This window comes from Panthera onca, chromosome B3 (genome assembly GCF_046562875.1).
Source record: "Panthera onca isolate mPanOnc1 chromosome B3, mPanOnc1 haplotype 2, whole genome shotgun sequence".
NCBI classification, from domain to species: Eukaryota; Metazoa; Chordata; class Mammalia; order Carnivora; family Felidae; genus Panthera; species Panthera onca.
Window position 1 is genome coordinate 28,298,858 of NC_138344.1, and position 24,291 is coordinate 28,323,148.

At 38.8% G+C, this 24,291-nt stretch overlaps 1 protein-coding gene across 9 annotated transcripts in view; it reads right to left on the minus strand.

Moving 5' to 3' along the window:
- Positions 1–10,215: 10,215 nt before the first annotated feature.
- The window catches only part of TUBGCP5 (tubulin gamma complex component 5), a 69,155-nt gene continuing 55,079 nt past the window's right edge, over positions 10,216–24,291 (minus strand). For 7 of the 9 annotated variants that reach the window (XM_060617930.3, XM_060617929.3, XM_060617933.3 and 4 more), the window contains 8 exons: positions 24,083–24,265; positions 21,094–21,178; positions 20,870–20,990; positions 19,701–19,879; positions 17,914–18,039; positions 17,260–17,348; positions 15,058–15,158; positions 10,216–13,122 (listed from right to left, as the gene is read on the minus strand). In XM_060617930.3, the coding sequence (XP_060473913.1) occupies positions 13,076–13,122; positions 15,058–15,158; positions 17,260–17,348; positions 17,914–18,039; positions 19,701–19,879; positions 20,870–20,990; positions 21,094–21,178; positions 24,083–24,265 (931 nt within the window). In that variant the 3' untranslated portion in view covers positions 10,216–13,075. Of the gene's footprint in view, positions 13,123–15,057; positions 15,159–17,259; positions 17,349–17,913; positions 18,040–18,437; positions 18,547–19,700; positions 19,880–20,869; positions 20,991–21,093; positions 21,179–24,082; positions 24,266–24,291 lie in introns of those variants that run through there. The other 2 variants (XM_060617932.3, XR_009605820.3) reach the window with 2 other exon arrangements.

A 24,291-nucleotide genomic window follows, 5' to 3' on the forward strand; every position in this document is an offset into this window, starting at 1 on the left:
AATCAATGAGACTGTATGTCTATATGTTACCCATATATGGGATACAAAGTAGAAAATGCATAAAAGGCTATACCATGTGGTGTTCAGGACTCAGCTTGGGGGTAAAAATCCTCTAAGCCCATGTCAGTACAAATAAAGTTCCTTTCTGGAAAGAAAAGCCTCAGTGTCATGACTCTCTGTGCGAGAAACCTGCTACAATTCCAGCCAAAGCCTTGGTAAAATGACCAGTATTTCCAATGGTGTCTTGTTACAAGAACAGATTCTTTTTTTTTTTTTTAATTTTTTTTTTCAACGTTTTTTATTTATTTTTGGGACAGAGAGAGACAGAGCATGAACGGGGGAGGGGCAGAGAGAGAGGGAGACACAGAATCGGAAACAGGCTCCAGGCTCCCAGCCATCAGCCCAGAGCCTGACGCGGGGCTCGAACTCACGGACCGCGAGATCGTGACCTGGCTGAAGTCGGACGCTTAACCGGTTGACTGCGCCACCCAGGCGCCCCAAGAACAGATTCTTATTGAACTAATGCAAATAACTGTAATTGTCATGAAAGAATACTCACTGATAATCTTTGAATTTTAGAGGGTTTAAGTAGAGAGAAAAATTAAATACTTCAGTTTGTACTCTATTATCCTATCTATTGTACTCAGTATCCTACTACTGTATATTATGGATATCTTAAGAGAAAGTTTCCTTAATCTAGAAGAGCAAACATTAGAGAACCAGAAATACTTTAAAACAAGAGTCACAAAACTATAACCATTTCCCTCAGTTCATTTAGTTCTATGTTTCTAATTCTTGTTCAGTTTGAATGCAGCTTTTTAGTTCTGGAAGTTCTTACCCATTTTAGTATTAATCTTAAAGATTTCAAAAACCTGTATCTGTCTTAAAGATCCTTTTTATAAGTCTCCTTGAAGATGAAACACGTTTTGTAGGAACATCAGAACAATTAACTATAAATGACAGAAGTAAAAAATGGACATGGTTAAAAATATGATGTGAGAGTTCATGATGATGCAATTGACAAGGAAATTTGGTTATTACTGTGACACATAACACTTTGATGGTCAGAATATCAAGTGATGGCCTTATTACCAAAACATTAAAACTTTAGGAATTGCATATATATTTGAGCAGTTCTAGCTTTTACCCAAGAAATACAACCTAAGTTTTACCATTATTTGACAGGGCTTTCCACTTAACATACCAAATAAAAAGGCCTAACTGGTCAAAAAGACTTCATTTACAATTTAGGTTTATAAAAACCTTAGAAAGTTATAAAGCATATCCTAAATAGGATTACAGATCTTTACAAATCTTATTTAACCAAGTTAGGCAATACGAGATTAAAAAAAAAAAAAAAAAAAAAAAAAAGAAAGAAACAGGAGATTCCAAAGGCAGATATGTAGGGTTATATAGTTGTTAGCAAAATTTAGCTCATTTAACATTGAGAAGTTTTCACTTTAAGTAATCAAAGACCTGATAAAGACATAAACATAAATATTTAAAACAAGCTTTGGTTTTCCAGGAGACAAGAGAAAAAAACTTTGTTTACATTTTCTTATCAAGAACAGACCAACTGGGGCGCCTGGGTGGCTCAGCGGTTAAGCGTCCGACTTCAGCTCAGGTCATGATCTCGCGGTCCGTGAGCCTGAGCCCTGCGTCGGGCTCTGTGCTGACAGCTCAGAGCCTGGAGCCTGTTTCAGATTCTGTGTCTCCCTCTATCTGACCCTCCCCCGTTCATGCTCTGTCTCTTTCTGTCTCAAAAATAAATAAACGTTAAAAAAAAAAAAAAAGTTTTTTAAAAAGAACAGACCAACAATCCAAGAAAACCTTTTTTTTTTTTAAACATAGAGAAAAGCAGAATTTTAACCTTATACCAGTGTGCTTTTTAAAATCATTCATTGCAAGCACCAATAACCTTCCAGTCACCTGGAGTTACAAATGACTCCTTTCATTCCTTAGACCTGTTCATCCAATCAGTTGCTGAATCCTAGAGGTCTCACTTCTGTGATAGGCTTTGCTTAATCCCTTCCCTTGTATTTTTTTTAATGGTAACTTAATCTCTACCTCATTTATTCTCACACACTCTATTTAAGTAGCCATACAATTGTTTTTCCCATTTCTAATGCCTTTCCCCACTTCCATCAGATTCCTCATTTTACAACACAGTTCTGTCCATGTCGCTATTTTATTTTTTGGGGGAATAAACCTTTATGCTCACATTCCAGAGTGTCCACTCTTTCATCCCATCCTGTCTTCCCAACACTATTTGCTTTGCTCTCAGACCCTCAGCCATTCCCCACCATAGGTGATCTTTGCTCTTTCTCATGAACTCCTCCATAGTTGTGTGTTAGGAGTGGATGATAGTCTACAGTAAGATGATTATTTATAAGATTTTGTTCACCTTTGGATCCTCTGCAGTGCTTAATGTAGAATCTTACACTTAGTCACTAAATAGAAAGGTGTTGAATAAATCAATGATAATTCTTTAATAAATATACTGCATACATTAAAAAAAAAATCCCTTCATTGCAACCTCAGTCCATCCTAACCACACATAAAATTCCTTTCCAAATATTTCCCTTCACGAACCTTCTACAACTTTCTTTTGCTTTTGGATTTTGCCCCAAGCCATTTCTCTCCAAACAACCAGTCTCATTTAGGACAAAATTACTTTCTTTTACCTTCAACAAAAGTGTATTTCCATTCCTTATGTCTTTCATACACATCTACTTTTCTATATACAGAGTTGCTTTCCTTATTTCCATCAGTCTTAACTACATTTAGCAGAATTTTAACACTTAGAAACCTTAGTCTCCGGGGAAAATTAAGTAGTAACCAATTGCGTACTGTCTGTTACATCAGAATTCCTTAGATGGCAAACTTATGAACCAATTACGCACAAAACATGTTTTCCAACAGATCCAAATATCCTTAGTTTCTCTGCAACAAGTCAAAAGCACATACCCACATCTAGTAATTAGTGCTTTAGCCTCTTATCTCATTATATATCCAATGAATTCAACCCCAATTTGTCATGCAAGCAAAAACTGTTAACGTTTTAGGTTATCAAAGACTTTGAAAGCTATCTTAACAATTATCCATGGAATTTTGACATAGAATCATTTTAAGTTGTCTTTTTACTAACAAATTGCAACGGATAACATGAGCTTATTTGACCTTCAGGAAACCTAGATAGAATAAAAGTTTCATATTTAATATTTATAACTCTAAAGACATGTTTATCTTAAACCACAAACTTAGTTTAAATACCAAATACGTTCCACCTATGTGTCCACTTAGGACAATTTGTTCCCCATTGTCAATTTTTACCTGGAACGCTGGTGGGGAAATCTGAAGTGGGAGGTCTGAGGGGGTGCTCCTCGCTTGACCTTGAGACTGGGAAGAGGAGCCAATGGTGGCTGAGGCACTGTGGATGGTATAGAAACTTGTTATGCAGGCTGCACTCAAGGTGGTGCAGAAACAGGAGGAGGTGGAGAGGAAGGCAGAAGAGGTGAGATGCCAGCAGAAGGCAGACAAAAAGAATTCTGGTCCTAAACCTTGTCAGCTAGGACAGAGGAGCAGATGCCATGTCTGTCTGTCTGTCTGTCTGTCTCTCTCTCTCTCTCTCTCTTTCCACCAACTAGTGGAATTAGGCAATCTATGTCAGGCCGGAGAAGAAAGAATTTCCCCAAAACAAATGGAGTTTCAGCAGCTGCTTGGAAATATACCTTAAAGTCCCCATCCCAAGGTAGACTAACCCCAGTTGGCTCCAATTATAGCTGTTAACCTGGGAAATGAATGAGGGAGAGGTCCCACATCAATTAGGAGGAACAGAGAAAGAGTCAGTGTCCCCTTTGTGAGAGATAGCTTGTGTTTCCTCCAGCAACTGAGTTTTATCAGGAGAAGGCCTATTTACACATCCAATTTGTCAGGAGGGAGTTTACTAGCCAAACACATTCTGCAAGAGGCCTTGTCGTTTGGGTCCTGATTTAGAGCTGCGAAGGCCTGGACCTAGCGTACCTCCATCCATTTTCCCTGTTTCCTGCAAAAGAGATCTAACTGCTAGATCCTACTAAGGCCATGCAGTATTACAGGAGATCAGTCATTTCCTAAATTTTGCAATCCGAATCGTTTCCAGTGGGTTAAAAATGCATCCCAAGGGAGAGTCCTTGGGGACTGAAGAGAAGCTCCCATGCTCCTAGAGATAGAGAGAAGTAGAGAAGGCCCATTACCATGTAGATCTCCTCCTCCCCCCCAGCTCCTGGGTTGTGTCCCACACGCAGAATATGTCAGAGGTTCTGGGTGTCAAAGTGACCCGAGGTGTCCCTGCAATGAAATCACTATGATCACTGACCAGCCGACTAAGGGCTACTGAAAGAGGGATGCTAGCATCCCCCTGGCTTCCCCATTGCATCCTAGGCTGCAAATGGGTTCTGGCATATGGGCCTGAGCTTACCTTGCTGAGAAGGCCAAGAAATCATTGTTTTTAACTCATGGAAAATACTGGAAAAGCTTTACAAGGGGAAATTACCCAATTTTGTAGTTTAAGTAGTAGTTAGTAGGAGATATTGATGGAAAACAGTAAAGCTAGAAATCCATCATGATCTAAGAGACAGTTAGTCTCTACAGCCAAATTCCCTAGGAAATGGTCCCCAGTTGGATTTTAATTCAATTGGGTACTGGTTTTGGCCAGCTCCCAATGGAGGTCTTGGGTCCAGAAGTAGTTAGACCAGAGATGTGGAAGGGATCACATTTGACCAATGAGGAGGAAACCTCACAGGCAGTGTTAAGATTGGCAGCCATCCTGGTGACCTAGGTGGCTGTCCCATGCCCAAGACAATTTTGTAAAAGGACAGGAATAAAGAGAAGGCATCAAATTTCTGGGTCTTATTATCATTCTGGCCAGGGTATTAACTTCCAGCCTTTCTCCTCCCATAGAGTAGCAGGTTAGAGGATTGCAGCCTAAGCAATTAACATGAAAGTGTTCCAATAAGACCATACTTCTTGAAAAGCCCCTGAAATAAATGTAAAGGAACAAAGAGAAAGTACTCACCAAGTTTACACTGAAGCTCAGAATCCAGATGAAAAGACTCATAGCCTCACACATTGGGTGCCATATGACCAGGTTTGGGGATGATGGTGGGGTTTGTGGGGTTCAGAGTCAATGGCCAGGAAAGAATTCTTGAAAAAGTCTTTGCTGCAAAAAGGTGATTTTATTGAAGTATGGGGATAGGATCCATGGGCAGGAAGAGCTGCACTGGGGTTGTGTAGAATGATTGGTTATTACCCATCTGGGGGCTGGGTAATGCTAGCTTGTGCTTGGCCCTCAGCTTGCCTTATGGTCCCTCATCATAACCAAATGGGCCTTGAACATAATACTTTCTCCTCAGGGAGTATCTTTCGAAATCCTTGTTCAGTTGTTTTGGCTACCACCTATTGTTTTACACGTTGGGTTTTTAGGTCTTACTGATGAGAGAGCATGGGGCTAGCTGAGGGCAAAGTATAGGCTAACAGCACCTCCCCCCCCCCCCCACAAGGTGGGATATATGTGACATTCCTCAGACACTCCTGACTGCCCAAGGACAAAGGAAAGGAGAGAAAACAAATGGTTAAACAGATTGTCTCCATCAATTCACAAATATCTTAGTAAATTACAAGAAAAAGGCAATTCCATCAATAGCATAAAGTCCAGGAACTCTCTACTGTCTCAATGTTAATGTTTGCTAGAGGGAAAAATAACCTTAGCTTGACAATAGCTAGGCCTCCACTAAGTCTTTAGCGTGTGAAAGTCTCTTTGGAAACTCCCTCTTGACTTTATATCCACCGACTCCATAAAAGTCACCCCCAACACTTACAGTTCAGCTCTTTCTGCCCATGGGTCCTGTCCCTGTGCTTTAATAAAACCACCTTTTGCACCAAAGACGTCTTCAAAAATTCCTTCTTGGCCATGGCTCCAGACCCCATGAATCCCATCATCACCCCAAAACCTCATCATTACTATACACATGCATAGTTTAGGAATCAAAGATCTGAGAAGAGTTAATACAGTTTCTAGGACTCCTGTTCATAGCTCATACCTTCATGGCAGTCCTGGAGTTTAAGGTCAATGAGACTTGAGCTTTTTGGTTGAGATTGGTCTGCTCTGTACTGTGCGTTCTGGAAGTGTTCTTAGAGAAAGCCATATAGGTGTGGGTCTCACCCAGTATGGTTCCCCTTTCAAGGTAAGTACCCTTAATTTCTGCCTGCTTTTGTTCATTCTCTAGCACCATTTTAAAAATTTTGTCCAATTTATCATTGTTGGCAAAATTTTAGTCCAATATTCACTACTCAGCCATCACTAGAATCTGCAACCTTTCTCAATATTTTAAAGATGTTAGTTTCCTCTTGGTTATTTTGCTTCTGATATGTCAATATCATTTTTTTTTAAAATCACTGTTATCCTGTATGTAATGTATCTCTTTTCCTCTGATTTTTACGATTTTCCTTACTTTTGTTTTCAACAGTTTAACCATGATGAACATAGGTATGATTTTCTTTCTCTTTATCCAACTGGATATTCATTGAGGTTTGTGAAGCTGTGGGTTCAGGTTTTTCATCAAATTTGGAAAAGTTTGAGCCACTATTTTTTAATTGCACATCACTCCTTTATTATACTGATCTGGGAAAAAGATTTAGTACAGTTACACTCAAAATGAATACTTGGGCACAAGTGGCAGGGCCAAAAACATGATCAGAAACAGATATGATGAAAGACAAACTTGGACAGGATCAAGAGGCATTTCACTGCTATAAAACATTAAAACTGGGGAGAGATTCTAAAACACACAGGAGGATGAACTCCTAGGCCTCAGAAGTGAAGGAGTTTATCACATATTATGAAGAATGGCTTATATTTGGATAATCACATGTGGCAATAGTTCCCCAGATGGGGACCCCAGAAGGGTTTTTGTTTTGTATTATTTTTACATGTATATTTGTAAAAGTAAATGCAACAATAAGCATTCAGTTAGATCCCAATCTTCTGGAGCCAGTGGGGAAATGGTTGTTTTAATCACCATGCAGGCTACATTAATCTTCCACTGGAGTGACTAGTGCCCCCAGACAGTAACCTGACTACAGAATAGTACAGGGCTGGCTCCTGGGAACACATACATACAGGCTCTCTTGCATCTCATTGGTCATGCCTTAGCGAGTTTCCTCTCTATTCCCTACTCAAGCAGATCCTTAGTAATAAACAAAGTAGTAGGAAAAACCCTGGAGTTACTACCTTTCTTGGATAAGAGGGTTAAGAGTCTTTCTTCAGCTTGGATTTAGGATCTATGCCCCAAAAGTGAGGCCATTATTTCTTAAGAAAAAAAAAAATTAAGTGTATTTATTTTGAGAGAGAGAGGGGATAGGGGAAGGGCAGAGAAAGAGGGAGAGAGAGAATCCCAAGCAGGCTCCATGCTACCTCCATGTGAGCCCGATATGGGGCTTGATCTCATGAATCATGAGATTATGACCTGAGCCAAAATCAAAAGTTGGACGCTGAGCCAATTGAGCCAACCAGGCAACCTGGTAATATGTATTTGGTCTTTGTCCCATTCCTGGCACAGAGCTTCTAAAACCCTTGGGATTTCCTGTGTGGAGAGCAATAAATGTGCCTTTGTTGTGTTAATGAAGCAACTTTGGGAAAGTTTCTAGGTAGCCTAAGTATGAAGGTTGGCCCCAGAGGAACCAATTATGTGATTAGAGGGTTGGAACTTTCAGTCTCTCCTCCCACCTTTGGGGAGGGGAGAGGGGCTGAAAATTGCGTTCAGTCATCGATGGCCAATGATTTAATCAATCATGCTTATGTAAGAAAGCCTTCTTAAATACCTAAAACCAACAGGTTTCAGAGAGATTTTGGGTTGGTGAATGCATGGAAGTTCTAGGAGTGTGGAGTGCTCAGAAAGCATGGAAGCTCTGTGCCCCTTCTCACATACCTTGTGCCCTATGCATCTCCTCCATCTGGCTGTTGCAGAATTACATCCTTCCATAATAAGTTGGTAATCTACTAAGAAAAATGTTTCTCTGAGATCTTTGAGCTGCTCTAGCAAACAAATGAAACCCAAGGAGGGGGTTGTTGGAACCTATGATCTACACCTGGTCAGTGAGAAGTGCCAATCTAGACTTGCAATTGGTGTCTGAAATGGGAGTGGGGAGGCATTCTTGTGGGACTGAGCCCTTAACCTCTCGGAAGCTATTTGCAAGTGTCAATTTGCAAGCTATCCTAACACTGTCAGAATTCAGCAAAATTGTAGGACAGCCAGCTGGTGTTGGGGAACTACTTGGTGTCTGGAAAAACCACATACACATTGGAATTTGATAGGGAAGGAGTCCTCAGATTTCTTCTAGAGTTGAGCTGAATTGCTGCTGGACCTCAGCTTTAATTATATTTTCACATGTGATTTCCAATCTCTAAACTCCACTATCACTATTTTTTTTTTTTTTTTTTAAATCTTGTGAGTATTTGAATTAGGAGAGGTTGAGCTGTACTTTCAGGTATTTTTGGTTCACCTTTGGATTTAGTTTTGTTAGGGCTCCAGAATCTAATCACTCTGAGAATGCACAGGACTACACTCCCAGTTTTCTACCTGCTGCCACCTTAGCAAAATTTGGGCAGGATTCAGGGAGAAAATTGTTGGAACAAGTGACTGAGCTTGTATTTACAATTTTTGCATTCCATTCCATCCTAGCAGATGTCAAAGGGTCAACTGATTTCTTCTCATTCCTGTATATTCTTTCCATCGATGACAGGCTAGGTCCAACTGCCAACCTACACCATTCATCCCTCCCAGGTATGGAAGTTGCACAGCTCTTTGCTCTCTTATAAAGGGCTTATTTCTCTCTGGAATTCAGTTCAAGTTTTCTGTATAGACAGTCTGCATTAATCCCACAGAAAAGTATACATTTATTTTGCCTTTTCTTGTTAACCACAGGAGTAGAAGTCTTTAGTGTCCTTTATTTCCTAACCCAAAGCAGATGTAGAACATTTTCTAAGAATTTGAATCAAGTGTCTGACAAATCTGTGACAAGAGGAATTGTAGATAAATTAGATCTCAGTATTTCCAAATGGCTGGAACTCTAAATACCTAAACTAAATTCTCAGCCTCTTTACAACTAGGTGTGACCATGTAAGAAAGTTGCTTGCCCTCTGTCTTCTCTTCCTCCCTCCTGTGGACTGGGAGGTAGACAGTTCTGCAAGCCAGCTTTGACCATACAAACAAGGGAAGCACCAAAGGCAATCGCAGAATAAGCACAAGGAACGTGCACTGTGAACAACCTCATGGTGTGGAGACACTCATCCACCCTGAACCACCCTCTGCACTATTAGAATGAACTACTTTCTTCATGGAAATGAGCTTAAGTCTATTACAGAAGTTGAGCCTATGTTCTAAATCAGTGGTTTCCAACATTTTGTCTCCTAAATAAAAAAAATTAGAAATCTGGACTCTGACTTTACACTGTAACCTGTATTTGACTTGTGATTTTAAGAGTTTCCAAGGACATTTACCAAGTTTAAATTGGAGGAAGAATAGACTATAACTGTCATTAGTTGGTTTTTTTGGGAAGCAGCCTCCAAGATGGATTTAGACATGCAGATTGCCCAGTGGAAAGAAGGGAAAAGTAGAACAGCCAGAGAGAAAAGTGAGCCTGCAGTATAGGTCAGTGGAATTAGCCCATCAGTTTATCTTATTTGAAGAAATTGGCACAGTTCCCCACACCTTCAGCAACCAACACCCTGATCAGTCAGTGGCCATCAACATCAAGGCAAGACCCTCCACCAGCAAAAGATTATGACTCACTGGAAGCTTAGATGATGGGTCAGCATTTTTTAGCAATAAAGTATTTTAAAATTAACATAGATTTAAAAAAAAATATTTTTTTAAACGTTTATTTATTTTTGAGACAGAGAGAGACAGAGCATGAATGGGGGAGGGTCAGAGAGAGGGAGACACAGAATCCGAAACAGGCTCCAGGCTCTGAGTTGTCAGCAGAGCCCGACACGGGGCTCGAACTCACGGACCGCGAGATCATGACCTGAGCCAAAGTCGGCCACTCAACCGACTGAGCCACCCAGGCACCCCAAAAATTAACATAGATTTTTAAAGACCTAATGCTATTACACACTTAACAGATACAGAATAGTGTAAAAAACATAACTTTTATACAAATTGGGAAATGAAAAAATTAATTTGACTTGCTTTATTGTGAAATTTGCTTCATTGCTGTAGACTGGAACTGAGCCCATGATTATCTCTGAGGTATGCCTGTATAAAAACTTTACCAAAAGAGTCAGCCCATCATTGTTTAAAACTCAAGTTCATCATGACTGCTTTAATGGAAGAATGTTTTCACTTAATGGGACCAGATCACAAAAACCTTCACATATCTTACAACTGTTAGGTTATACTGGAGTATTTTCTTGAGACATGGAAGCAGCTGTTCATCTTCTGTCTGAAGGCATCCTCACCAAGACTTCAGAGTAAAGCTCCAGACCTTGGCTATCACCCAGGAGGCATTATTACCAGACTTTGCCATCTGCATGCAGGAAATGCTGATGCTGCAAGATGACTGAGATTGTATCTAAAGGCAGAGGGTCCCTGATGCTCAGCTCTGAGGATACTTGGGGTTCAGGATGCTTTTAAAAATAACTGATTATATATAACTTTCTTACACCATACACAAAAACAAACTCAAAATGGATAAAAGACCTAAATGGGAGACAGAAAACCATCAAAATCCTAGAGGAGAAAACAGGCAACAACTTCTTTGACCTCAGCCATAGCAACTTACTTGACACGTTCCTGAAGGCAAGGAAAATAAAAGCAAAAATGAACTATTGGGATCTCATTAAGAAAAAAAGCTTCTGCATAGCAAAGGAAACAACCAACAAAAGTAAAAGGCAATCAGCAGAATGGGAGAAGATATTTGCAAATGACAGATCAGATAAAGGGTTAGTATCCAAAATCTATAAAGAACTTACCAAACTCAACACCTGAAAAACAAATAACCCAGTGGAGACATGGGCAGAAGACATGAATAGACACTTTTCCAAAGAAGACATTCACATGGCCAACAGACCCATGAAAAGATGCTCAACATTGCTCATCATCAGCAAAATACAAATCAAAACCACATTGATACTACCTCACACCTGTTGGAATGGCTAAAATTAACAGCTCAGGAAACAGATATTGGTGAGGATATGGAGAAAGGGGAACCCTTTTGCACTCTTGGTGGGAACACAAACTGGTGCAGCCACTCTGGAAAACAGTGTGGAGCCTCTTCAAAAAATGGAATTATTGTATGATCCAGTAATAGCACTACTAGAAATTTATCCAAAGGAAATAGGAGTGCTGATTCACAGGGGCATGTGTACCCCAATGTTTATAGCAGTGGTATCAACAATAGCCAAATTATGGGAAGAACCCAGATGTCCATCAACTGATGAATGGATAAAGATGTGGTATATATAAACAATGGAATACTACTTGGTAACAAAAAAGAATGAAATCTTGCCATTTGCAACAATGTGGATGGAACTGAAGGATATTATGCTAAGTGAAATAAGTCGGTCAGGAAAAGACAGATATCATATATTTTCACTCATATGTGGAATTTGAGAAATTTAACAGATGCCTATGGGGGAAGGGAAAGGAAAAAAAAGGTTACAGAGGGAGGCAAACCATAAAAGGTTCTTGAATACACGAAACAAACTGAGGGTTAATGGGGGGGGGGGTAGGCAAGAGGGAGGGGAAAATGGGTGATGGGCATTGAGAAGGGCACTTTTTGGGATGAACACTGGGTGTTGTATGTAAGTGATGAATCATGGGAATCTACTCCCGAAGCCAAGAGCACACTGTATACACTGTATGTTAGCTAACCTGACAATAAATTATATTAAAAAAAAAAAAAAGTGGTATATATACCACTTATATATATAGTGTTAAGTCGTAAGTACTAGAGACATGCCAAGAAATCTACAAGGAAAATGTGAAACATTTAAATAGGAAGCATAATTTTATTTAAGATATAACTGGCCAGTTCACACGAATTGCTCAGAATTGTCAATGTATGTGTCAACAGTTGGCCCTAAGTGAAGTTGGCTTTTACATTTATTGATATTGATTAAAGCTATTTTCCATTTTGAAACTTCCCAGGCAAATAAAAATACATTTTTCTGACAGCCAAATACAGGACAAACTTGGAAGACAGCATGTAAAACTCTATATAAGACACTTCCAGGGGCGCCTGGGTGGCTCAGTCAGTTAAGCATCCGACTTGGGCTCAGGTCATGATCTCTCCGCCTGTGAGTTCGAGCACCACGTTGGGCTCTGTGCTGACATCTCAGAGCCTGGAGCCTGCTTCAGATTCTGTGTCTCCCTCTCTCTGTCCCTCCCCTGTTCATGCTTTGTCTCTCTCTCTCAAAATAATAAACATTAAAAAAATTAAAAACAGAAACAAAAAAAACTTCTGGGGGCACCTGGGTGGCTCAGTCTGTTGAGCTTGTTGATTTTGGCCCAGGTCATGATCCTAGGGTTGTGAGATCGAGTCCCACACCAGGCTCTGTTCTCTGCCTTTCCCCTGGCTTGCACTCTCTCAAAATGAGTAAATAAACTTTAAAAGATTCTCTCTCCCTTTCCCTTTGCCTCTCCCCCATATACACACATTTTCTTACTTTCAAATCAAAACAAAAAAATACTTCTGTGACTGAGTAAAAGAATAGAAGAATTTAAAATGCTTTTTTTTAATAGCAATAATTGCATTTCAAAATGACATAATTCACATAATTCACCATAAATCTATAGCTTATGGTAGGAAATATAAGTGTAAACAGCCTATATATACTTTATTGATACAATTTTATACACATAAATTTATATACTATCCAATAATCTCCAAAGAAAATACCTACAAATGTACTTGTTTAGACAGTAGACAACAGTTTTCAAAATAAATCAAAATAGAGATTTCCACTCCTCAGCTGCATATAGTGGAATTATATGTATGAAGATCAAATCTGAGGTATATAATACAATAAAGATATTTAACTTTGTTCCATGCCAGCCATGAGTGACAGTGCTAGAGATTCCACTGTGGAAAGAATAAAAATAAGGTTAAAAAAATAGGTTTAAATATTTGAAAATGTCTGAATAAGGCCTCAATGATTTCAGAATTGAAAGTATTTAGACTTTTCTACTTTTAATTAATATATTGATTATTTTAAATGTACAATAAAATGATAATTATTAAATACAAATTGAAAGAGTATGATTTATTTCTATTTCAGATCATTTTAATTTTGAAGACAAAAAGTCTGGGCATTTCACTGAACAAATCACTCTTGTCCGCTATGTCACAGAATTTGGAGTCAGTTCATAACAAACTTGCATAACAATCACCCAATGCAAAAATGGACAAATGCATCAATGTTTCCTCTAACACATTTCTAACAGTATTTTTTAAAATGTTCAGCTACTCTTAATTAGTACATTATAATTGGAATACGTAGAAAAAAGGAAGAGATTAACCTGTGTACTTTTCAAAAAAAAAATAAAAAGGCTGTGTAAAGATGGGAATGCAAACTGGTGCAGCCACTCTGGAAAACGGTATGGAGGTTCCTCAAAACATTAAAAACGGAACTACCCTACAACCCAGCAATTGCACTACTAGGTTTTATCCAAGGGATACAGGTATGCTGTTTCAAAGGGGCACATGCACCCCCATGTTTATAGCAGCACTATCAACAATAGCCAAAGTATGGAAAGAGCCCAAATGTCCACAGACAGATGAATGGATAAAGAAGATGTGGTGTATATATACAATGGAGTATTACCCGACAATCAAAAAGAATGAAATCTTGCCATATGCAACTATGTGGATGGAACTAGAGGTCATTATACTAAGCGAAATTAGAGAAAGACAAATATCATATGACTTCACTCATATGAGGACTTTAAAATACAAAACAGAGGACTATAAGGGAAGCAAAAATAATATAAAAACAGGGAGGGGAACAAAACAAAAGAGACTCATAAATATGGAGAACAATCAGAGAGTCGCTGGAGGGGTTTTAGGAGGGGGAATGGGCTAAAAGGGCAAGAGCCATTAAGGAATCTGCTCCTGAAATCACTGTTGCACTATATGCTAACTAACTTGGATGTAAATTAAAAACCAGACAGATAAGCTATATTGAAGCACTAGGAAAATACTGTTTGATATGTGACAGATTTTGAACATGTTAAAAACTACAACAAAGTTTCACAGAAAACTAAGCAATTGAGTAAAGGCAATTCTGGGGGGGGGAAATGTATTAGAAAGAAAACAAAGTACGTTATTTGGTTTATCTAGTCCACAGAACAATTTTTCATGGTCAAGATAAATTCTGGCTTCATTTAACTCAAAAATTTTTTATATAACTACATTTAAAAAATATTTTTATTAAAATAAAATGCACTGTTTTATCCACTTGAAAAAAAAGACTGTGCAAAGAGCTTTTAGTTTAGATATTTGTTCTACAAATACAAATATCTAGTTCGCCTTTGTTCTACAGATGAAACAGCTCTCTTCTCCCTGTGACACAATCTCTGTGCTTCACACTGCATTCTGAACTGTCATGCTTGCACTTTCCTGTGTAAGAGGCAGCCATGGGAATTTTTCAAATTGCTAAAAAAATGCCTATCTTTTGAAAGGAATAGTTACAAAGGCTACATATAATTGTAAAGTATGACTGAGATCTATTTTGCCTTCTGCTTTACCTAATAGTGGTTCTAGAAATCCACTGGTATAACAAATCACATAGTAAAAAGCAGTATCTTTAGTCTCAGTGTTTTACATCTCATATTCACTCACCAACTGTAATTCTGAAAAAACAAGTCAAAGCATGGCACAACTGCTGAGGGACTTTCCAGGTTTGAAATGGTGAAAAGTTGTAATTTTTCATGAGATTAGTACCAAAGCAAGAACATGCAGACTTAGCTACAAGAAAATATAAAAGCAGTAAAAATTATTTTAACATGGTATACTCACGATGGGGAAAGGATCCTCTACAGACAGCTTTGTTTAAAATGGTTACAATAAACATATGGCAGTTTTTAAAATCAGACTCCATTTTCTCTATAGATTCCATCCTAGGAAAGAAAGTAAATTTTAATTTAAGTAAGTGCATAAAGTGTTAATACATAGGCTACAAAATATCTTTGGGATAATTTCAAATGTACTTTCGCTAAATTTCCTAAGTCTAAAGATTATAAAATAGAAAATTTCCTGCCCCACTTCAAAATAAAAGCTTTCCAAATGTTTGAAGGAAAGAGTTATTAACACATAAAACTGTGCTGCTGTGGGGTCGCATTGAATTCTGGAGTTGGGATGACTGGGGGTGTTCCCTTTTCCATTACACATTTCTGTATTTTCACTTTTCACAAGCATATCTTCTTTTTGAAACAAAGAATACATTAAAGATACAAAACCCTGTATTAGAACATACATTAGGAGAGAACGCAGAGGACACTCACATGACCACATCCAGCTTTAGCACAGCCCAGCCCAGCCCAGCCCTGCCATACTGTGAAGCACATTTGAAACATCACAGCCCTTCAGTCATAAATATTTCAGTGTGTATATAGTAAAGATAAAACAGCCTTTTAAAACAGCCACAATACCATTTTCTTGAAAATACTTAATGATTTTTTAATATCATCAAATAACCAGTCAGCTTTTGACTTTCACATCGCTTTTGCAATTTTTCACTCTTCTGCTTCAAGTCTGAATCAGAATCAATTAATTTCCATAAACTGTAATGGCTGATATGCTTAAGTCCTCCTCACTCCCTGTTTTTGTCTTCATAATTTACTTATTGAAGAAACGGAAACAGTTCAATTTTAGCCAAGCATATGCAGGAGTGTTATTATTTTCTCCTCCATCTCACAGTGATATGGAAAGAAAAATGTTCTTTACACACTTTGAGACACCCATAATAAAACAAATAAGACTTTTATTTTCATCCTTTTTCATAATATTTCAATTATGAATTTTACCTACACTCTTAGTTTCTTCATACAGCCAAAGACTGTAGACACAGCCATAGACTGATACAGCCATAGACTAAGATTTTAAATTAGATCATAAACTCTCCCCTTTTTACTTTTACAAGCTATTATTTCAACAGCCCAGTCAACCAGACTTGTATTTTTATTTCTGAGAAGTAACAGAGGCATCATCATTACATTAATTTTATGAACAAGACAAGGACAAGCTACTGAACTGTACATTCAGGTTAACAGTAGAGGATGGCACTCTACATAGGAAGAGCAAGCTCTGAGCTCCGCAACTGTACTCTGACTTCAGAGCATCTGTCTTTCTATATGACTCTGGACTATAATCTACCGTAACATCCAGAATTTGCTTTAAAATGATTCAGCAAAGGGGCGCCTGGGTGGCGCAGTCGGTTAAGCGTCCGACTTCAGCCAGGTCACGATCTCACGGTCCATGAGTTCGAGCCCCACGTCAGGCTCTGGGCTGATGGCTCGGAGCCTGGAGCCTGTTTCTGATTCTGTGTCTCCCTCTCTCTCTGCCCCTCCCCCGTTCATGCTATGTCTCTCTCTGTCCCAAAAATAAATAAAAAACGTTGAAAAAAAAAAAAATGAAAAAAAGAAAAAAAAAAATAATAAAATAAAATGATTCAGCAAGTATGAACAGGGGTGTGTGGTAAATGCAAAACAGAACTGGTCATTGCTGGTAACTGCTGAAATGGGGTGATGGGCAACCAGGGTTTGTTAAGCAGTTCTCTCTACTTCTGTATATGTTTGAAATTCATAATTAATAAAACCTATACAAGAATACATGAATGCAACCTAAGAATATTTATTTGTTCTAATTTAAATTTTCATATTTTTCTGGTTTTACCGTTCTTAAAAAACTGCACTTTCTTGATGCTGCCTAGTTAAGGTGAACACATTCAATTCTTCCCTTAAATATAAGTGACATATGATATATTGCCAAGATTGAGAAAAAAGGCTCCCAGAATGTATTTTTTAAAAAAAGGCATTTCTTCTTCCTCTCATTAGTGGGGTAGCTCACTGGCTCAGTTGGTAGAGCATGTGACTCTTGATCTCAGGGTCATGAGTTCAAGCCCCATGTTGGGCATAGAGCTTACTTTAAAAAAAAAAAAAAGGCTTCCAGAAAGAAGCCAATTAAAAGGGAAGCTGAAATGGTCACAAGCTACATACTTACTGCCATGCCCCTAGGCCTGCTTGCCAACCATCCGCAAACATGAGAGCCAAATTCAGTACCTTCATGATGGCTTCTTTCACAAAACTGACCTGGAGATCAAAGCCACAGAGAGAACACAGGCTCTGTAACTATGTTTGGATACTGACACCAACACTTTAAAAGACTGCCTTGAATCAAATAAAGAAGGGTACTAGGCTCTGAATAAGTGCACTTGGAATCAGATATGGAATCAGGTCACACATCTAATGCACCTATGATACCGGGAGTATTACCAGCAGAATCTGACTAACAAAGCAAGTGACCATTTAAGTTCACCAACGAAAGGGAGTAAGTAATTCCAATGGCTATAAATTGACTTAATCCCATATATTCTCACTAAGCTGGATGTACTTCCTGACTAAAACACTATTATTCCACAACTGCAGACACAATTTTCCAATTGAATCCAAGCACAGAGCAGGGTGCAGATGATCACAATACAGTTCTCATTTGTTTCTCTCAGGTATAATTTCTAGTAGTATAGTACACATACTTCACTTGACCTGGTCATTTCTTAACGAATATCCTTAAAATTCCAAAATACAGAGACAATCTCCCTTGACCAGCTTCCTTCCTGCCTCAACTGGCCAAATCTGCAGGTGACATCTCATGTACCTTTTCTCTCAGCAAGCATCGATCATGGATGGTGGACAAATATCTATAGTGAATTTTAATCAACTGATCTAAATCCTTGGCTTCCTCGACTTGATGTTGAAACTCTAGTCCTGTACTGTGAAGAATCTTGGAAGAGAAAGATGAAAAGTTTAATCAGCAGACTTCTTTGAGGACTTGTATGCCAGACACAAAACTTATTACCAAACTCTTCTACTCCTCTCAAATTCTTTCTTCAATAATTACAACTGTAAAACTCACAAAGTGCCTTCTTTTTTTTTTTTTTTTTTTTTTTTTAATTTTTTTTTTTTTTTTTAAACATTTATTTATTTTTGAGACAGAGAGAGACAGAGCATGAACGGGGGAGGGGCAGAGAGAGAAGGAGACACAGAATCGGAAGCAGGCTCCAGGCTCTGAGCCATCAGCCCAGAGCCTGATGCGGGGCTCAAACTCACGGACCGCGAGATCGTGACCTGAGCTGAAGTCGGACGCTCAACCGACTGAGCCACCCAGGCGCCCCAAAGTGCCTTCTTTAAAGGTTGAAATTCTTATCCTAGAATAATGGTAGATGCCAGTCCTTTAGGAAATCCATTTGCATGGTAAATGAATGCCTTACTTTGGACTAGCAGACTGTTTCTGGTGGGGAGGGACAAATGCACTGATTAAAAAAAAAAAACAACAATAACAACAACAATTATCAGGTAAATTGAATTTATATGTTTCTTTCTTTTTTTTTTTAAAGTCCCAATGTTTATATACTGGTCTTTCTTTAAAAGGAGCACAGATGTTCTTCAACTAGAAAACAAGAAACAAATTAAGCAAAAAATTAAACTACCAATTACTCTCAATAATTAAGGGCTTAAGGCTGGCCCTCTGAAGGCCACTAATGCATGGTAAACAGAGAGTACCTCTGCCATATGCATCATGTCTAAAACACAGGCTTCAAAGTTTCATTTCTTTCAAATAAAATGAGTCTCAGAGCTTCTATACCAGAATGACTACAAATTAATTTTTTAAAGCAACCATTTAAAATCCCAAATGAGGGGGCGCCTGGGTGGCTCAGTCGGTTAAGCGGCCGACTTCGGCTCAGGTCATGATCTCGCGGTCTGTGAGTTTGAGCCCTGCGTCGGGCTCTGTGCTGACAGCTCAGAGCCTGGAGCCTGTTTCAGATTCTGTGTCTCCCTCTATCTGACCCTCCCCCGTTCATGCTCTGTCTCTCTCTGTCGCAAAAATAAATAAACGTTAAAAAAAAAAATTAAAAAAAAAAAATCCCAAATGAGTACTGTCTTCCAACAATACTGCCACTATTCAAATAACTGAACACTTCTTCCAGACTTCCTCTAGATCTGGTTTTAAGATGTGTATGAGAGTAGTTTCACTTACTTTGTAATGAGTTGCCTCTTGTTTTTGAGAAAAAAAATAATCTGGCTGCATCTATCTCCTTATATACCACACTAGCCTGACAGATTTTTTGGCTGTTATTAAAATTTGAAGCCATTTTCCAGGGGCAGATCTGTTAACCACTAATAAAGTTTAGAGGGCTATACTACAAGTTCTAAAGGCAATTCCAAAAGAGGAGCTCTGGGTATGCCTCTCCCAAGAGGCTGCTGGACAGGAGGGACAGGAGTCTCAAGATACACATTCTGTGGAATGTTTAAAAAAATATTTCCGCCACTGCCATGTTATTTTATGATCAAATATTTCATATGCGCTATTTTCACACTTACAGTCTACAAGTATTTTGTGGGCTTTTTACCTATAAATATATCACAAGTAATCCAGACACAAACCCTGGTCATGATGTAGTTGTGTAAGCTGTTCACAAAGTGCATGAGCTTCACTCTCAAGAGGAACATACGATGAATCTGTTGTCTTACTGTTTCCTTCTGTGGTCCAAATTGAACAGTTGTGTCTTCTTCACATAAAAGTCCTTCTCTGAACTGTGGTTTTCCAGCAGTACTAGTTAGCTCTGTATAAGATGCAAAATCAGAGTAGGTGGGAAGAACATCTACTCAGGCCCCACCCATACCACTGCACAGGGGTGGGACTTCTGGTGTCATCATCAACCCGCAAAGGGCACTGTACAGGAGTCACATCAGGGACCATGCCTTCAGTGTCTCTGGAAGGTAAAGCAGTGAAAAGTTCCCCCTTATCACCTTGATTATCACGGTCATTTAAATTTAAATGCGGGGCGCCTGGGTGGCTTGTCGGTTAAGCGTCCGACTTCAGCTCAGGTCATGATCTCACGGTCCGTGATTTCGAGCCCCGCGTCGGGCTCTGTGCTGACAGCTCAGAGCCTGGAGCCTGTTTCAGATTCTGTGTCTCCCTCTCTCTCTGACCCTCCCCTGTTCATGCTCTGTCTCTGTCTCAAAAATAAATAAACGTTAAAAAAAATATTAAAAAAATAAATAAATTTAAATGCAAAGTCCCAGTAACTTGTCATTAAAAATTTTTGCATAATTTAAGAATATTTATTCTGGCTAAATTCCTAATCAAGTTGCTATATTTCAGGTTGACTGCAGTACTAATTCCCTGGTATTTCTTTTTTTTTTTTTTTTTTTTTTTTTTAATTTTTTTTTCAACGTTTTTTATTTATTTTTGGGACAGAGAGAGACAGAGCATGAACGGGGGAGGGGCAGAGAGAGAGGGAGACACAGAATCGGAAACAGGCTCCAGGCTCCGAGCCATCAGCCCAGAGCCTGACGCGGGGCTCGAACTCACGGACCGCGAGATCGTGACCTGGCTGAAGTCGGACGCTTAACCGACTGCGCCACCCAGGCGCCCCATAATTCCCTGGTATTTCATTCAGGGAAGTTAATTCTGACATCTGTAAAACTGTTACTATAAATACTTGTCATCTGGGCACTTGTATATACATAAAAAATGACCAAAGATCACCTACTTCTTTTTTTCAGGGCTAAAATTAAATTATAATTTATCTGTTGCAAACAAATCTTACCACCAAATAGTAAAACATCCAGACTATATTTTGCCCATTTTATCTGCAATAAGAGAAGGAACACCTGATTATAAATTTTCTGACATTCCAAACTTATAACAATATCCACAGGCCATGGGATCTATGAAAACAAAAACAGAAAATTAGAGTAGAAAGTAACCTATTACTTGTACCTTATAATTTTAATAGAAAACAATGTTCTTACTAAATGTATTAGCACATACCTTGTAGCTCAAGGTTAGACCATCTAAGATATGAACAGGGAGTTTCTTCTTAGTTGTGTCAACATTTTCATAAGATATAGACAGACTAGATAAAGAAATTTCAGTTTTAGTTTGTGAAAATTCTATGCTCACATTAAAAAAAAACTCTAAAAAACCACTAGCATTTTACTATTTATTTTATTTACGTATTTCAAAGAAGACATATTTCATAAAAGGAATGCAAATATTTAAATAAAGTCCTGTTTTCTAGCCTATATTCCAGAATAAGAATTTGGTTTTAGAAGAGGGGCAAAGTTTTTAAACAATGGGTTTTGCTATGAAAGAGAAGAGACTCTTAAGTGTAGTAAGTTAATTAGGAAAAAAGATGAAGTTGGGGAAGAAAATATAATGGTAATAGGTTGGGTGCTTAATTGTGGTAAAATTCAGGCTAAAATTCAGGCTCAGAAGATGGACCCTCTGCTGAAGATAGTGGGGGGGAGGTTGCTCTCCTTGCCTTGAAGAGTGTGTATGCAAGTGTGTCAACAAGAATGGGTCTGCTTCCAAAGCAAAGGTGTTGCACACTGCTTCATCCATTCTTTCCTAATGATGCTTTGAAAGTAACCCTCAACAGAAATAATCAACAAATATGCAAGGAAATGTCCTTGCACCAGGCACTACATGGGCACTTAAGTGCCCTTACTCATTTAATCCTCAGAGTAGTCCTGTCAGAAGACTAGGAAATGATGTAACTCTCCCACAATTATAGGGGCATCAAGTGATGAAACTGGGATGCAGACCATGGAAGGTTTAAGTGTACCATGGAGGTGGGGAGGCAGCCTTACAACTAGAGATGGAAAACGTAGCATGTGACTTATAAATTAACCAATTCATTCCATGTCACAGGCACTAGTCAGAATTTTTTTAGCCCATAAATTTGTTACATGTGTATCCACTAAGTACTCAGAAGGCACTAACTGAATACGTTATTTGTCATCACCATGCCAAGCAGGTGAAAGAAAGTCAATCCCTCTCCTCAGAGCCCAGAGCAAATCACAAAGCAGACATAGGGTGCTACACCAATCCAGGCCAGGCAGGACTTTGTAGGAAAGCAGACCATTGCCAGGCCATGCAAATGGAAGTGCACATAACTAGAGGAAGCTATGAAGCAGGGAAAGTATAGCTCTTGGGCAAACCAGAAATATTCTGAATCCCTGAAATGTAAAGTGTGGTAGGAGAGAGAACATGATGTGTCTATATGTGTACACATACTAGAAATGAGGCTGAGAAATGAACCAGACAGTAAAAGCTTGCCCTCTTAAGAGAAGCAGCTCCCTAGACAGATCTCCTTTTGTACCAATGACTTTAACTTAAGAAACAGAAATAGAAATTCCTAAAAGTAGAAAGTAAACTAAAACAAATGAACTTGACCCTACATTAAGTTGGTAGCATAATCACATGGAGAATTATTCCAAGTGACCTTGAAATACAGTATTCTGATGGCTTGATAGTAGAGGAAGAGAAAATAATCACAAGCATTAATTTAAACTCTCAGTGGGCTTGTTGCTATTATTGTCACTTTGGAACTGTTACTTAGAGAATAAAACCATTGATTATATCAATGTATTAGTAAGCACTCAAGGGAAGAAATACAAAGGAAAATCAAAGAAGTGAAAAATGAATCTTTAATATAAATTGGAAATATCAATATGAGCTTATGATTTTTTCTTCCTACATATTTTCCAGGTCTGTCAACTAAGCCCAGAAGTACTGACAATCCAATACTGATGAACACTCTGGCACCAGATCAAGGGCTTTTTAAGCCATCAATTAAATGGGACTACTGCTCCTAGCAGGAGGTGCACAAGACAAGCCTGGACATCTAGTCCTGAAAGTAAGAATGCTCTCTGAGATTACTAGGGCTGAATGAAGGGTCTCCCTCTGGGTGAAAATGAGACAGTCTGAGCAACAAAAATAAGTGTAATAGACTGCAACATATTAAATACAACAAGTTCATGAGTTTCTGCTGGTAGTGAAAAACAACTTTCTCTAGCTCCCTCTGGGGATTGCTGGGTACCAATTACTTCTTATGGAAAGAATCCAGCTGTTACACCCTGCTTTTACTAACCACATAACTGATGAAAATTCTGCTTTTATAGAAGAATTAAAGGTAATAAGAGTGACAAAAATAAAAGAAATTAAAAATAAAAATAATCTACTAAGTAGTAGGTTGGGAACTTGGGTGTGGTTGTGAGAGAAAGAATGCTTTGTCTGGCATGTAATGTTAATTATTATGACTATTACTTTTGAAGGACCATTGAGGGAGCTGAGAAAGAGAGCTGAACAGGGACATGGAACAGGAAAAAGGATTGCCAAGCAGCGTACAAGATGAGTCTTTGCTTCACAAAGATTTGATGGCACCAACCCACAGACCTGGGTGAGTTGTTCAGCAGGCATACTGACAGGGAGAAAGGGTTGATTAGCTCCACAGTTGGGGATAAGCTCACCTAACAGTTTGAAAACATGCAACTCTGCCCATTAAGTGGTGGAATCTATTTCCCACCACTGAACCTAGCTGGCCTAGGACATGGTTTGACCAACAGCATGTGGTAGAAGTGAAGGTCTATGAGGCCCGGAGCTCAGGCCTCAGCAGGCCCTGAGAATTTTGCTCTTGTTTCAAAACACGGCCTAAGACTCCTATGTAAGAAGGCCAGTGCATTTGGCTGGAGGGTGAGGCCAGTGGGCAGAGAAATTCCACACCCAGTGGCTAACACTGTCCTATGAGGGAGGACATCAGACCCTGACAGTCTACATGGCACCAGCTCATCATCACTTCTTGCTTAGTAGGTTAAGTCATGTAGCTACCTTTGGCCTCAGTTTTCTAATATGAAAAATAATGTTAAAATTCATAGGGTTAGTGTGAGGAATAAATGATGTATGTAAGAATTCACAAAGGAGTTATTACACATGGATTGTTTTATATTATTTAAAATAAAAAGGTGATATATTTTACCGTGAACTATCTTCAGGATAACGTTGTCCTACTGCTTCCTGAAGCTGAACATTAAGAAAAGACACATTCTGCCAGGTTTCCTTTTCTCTTATTTTATCAAAAATTGATGTGTAGAAGTCATACATGGTATCTCCACCTTCCATTAAGAAAAAATTTCTCATGGCCTGCAAGTACTCAACCAATCTAAATGGAGAGAAAATAAGCTACAG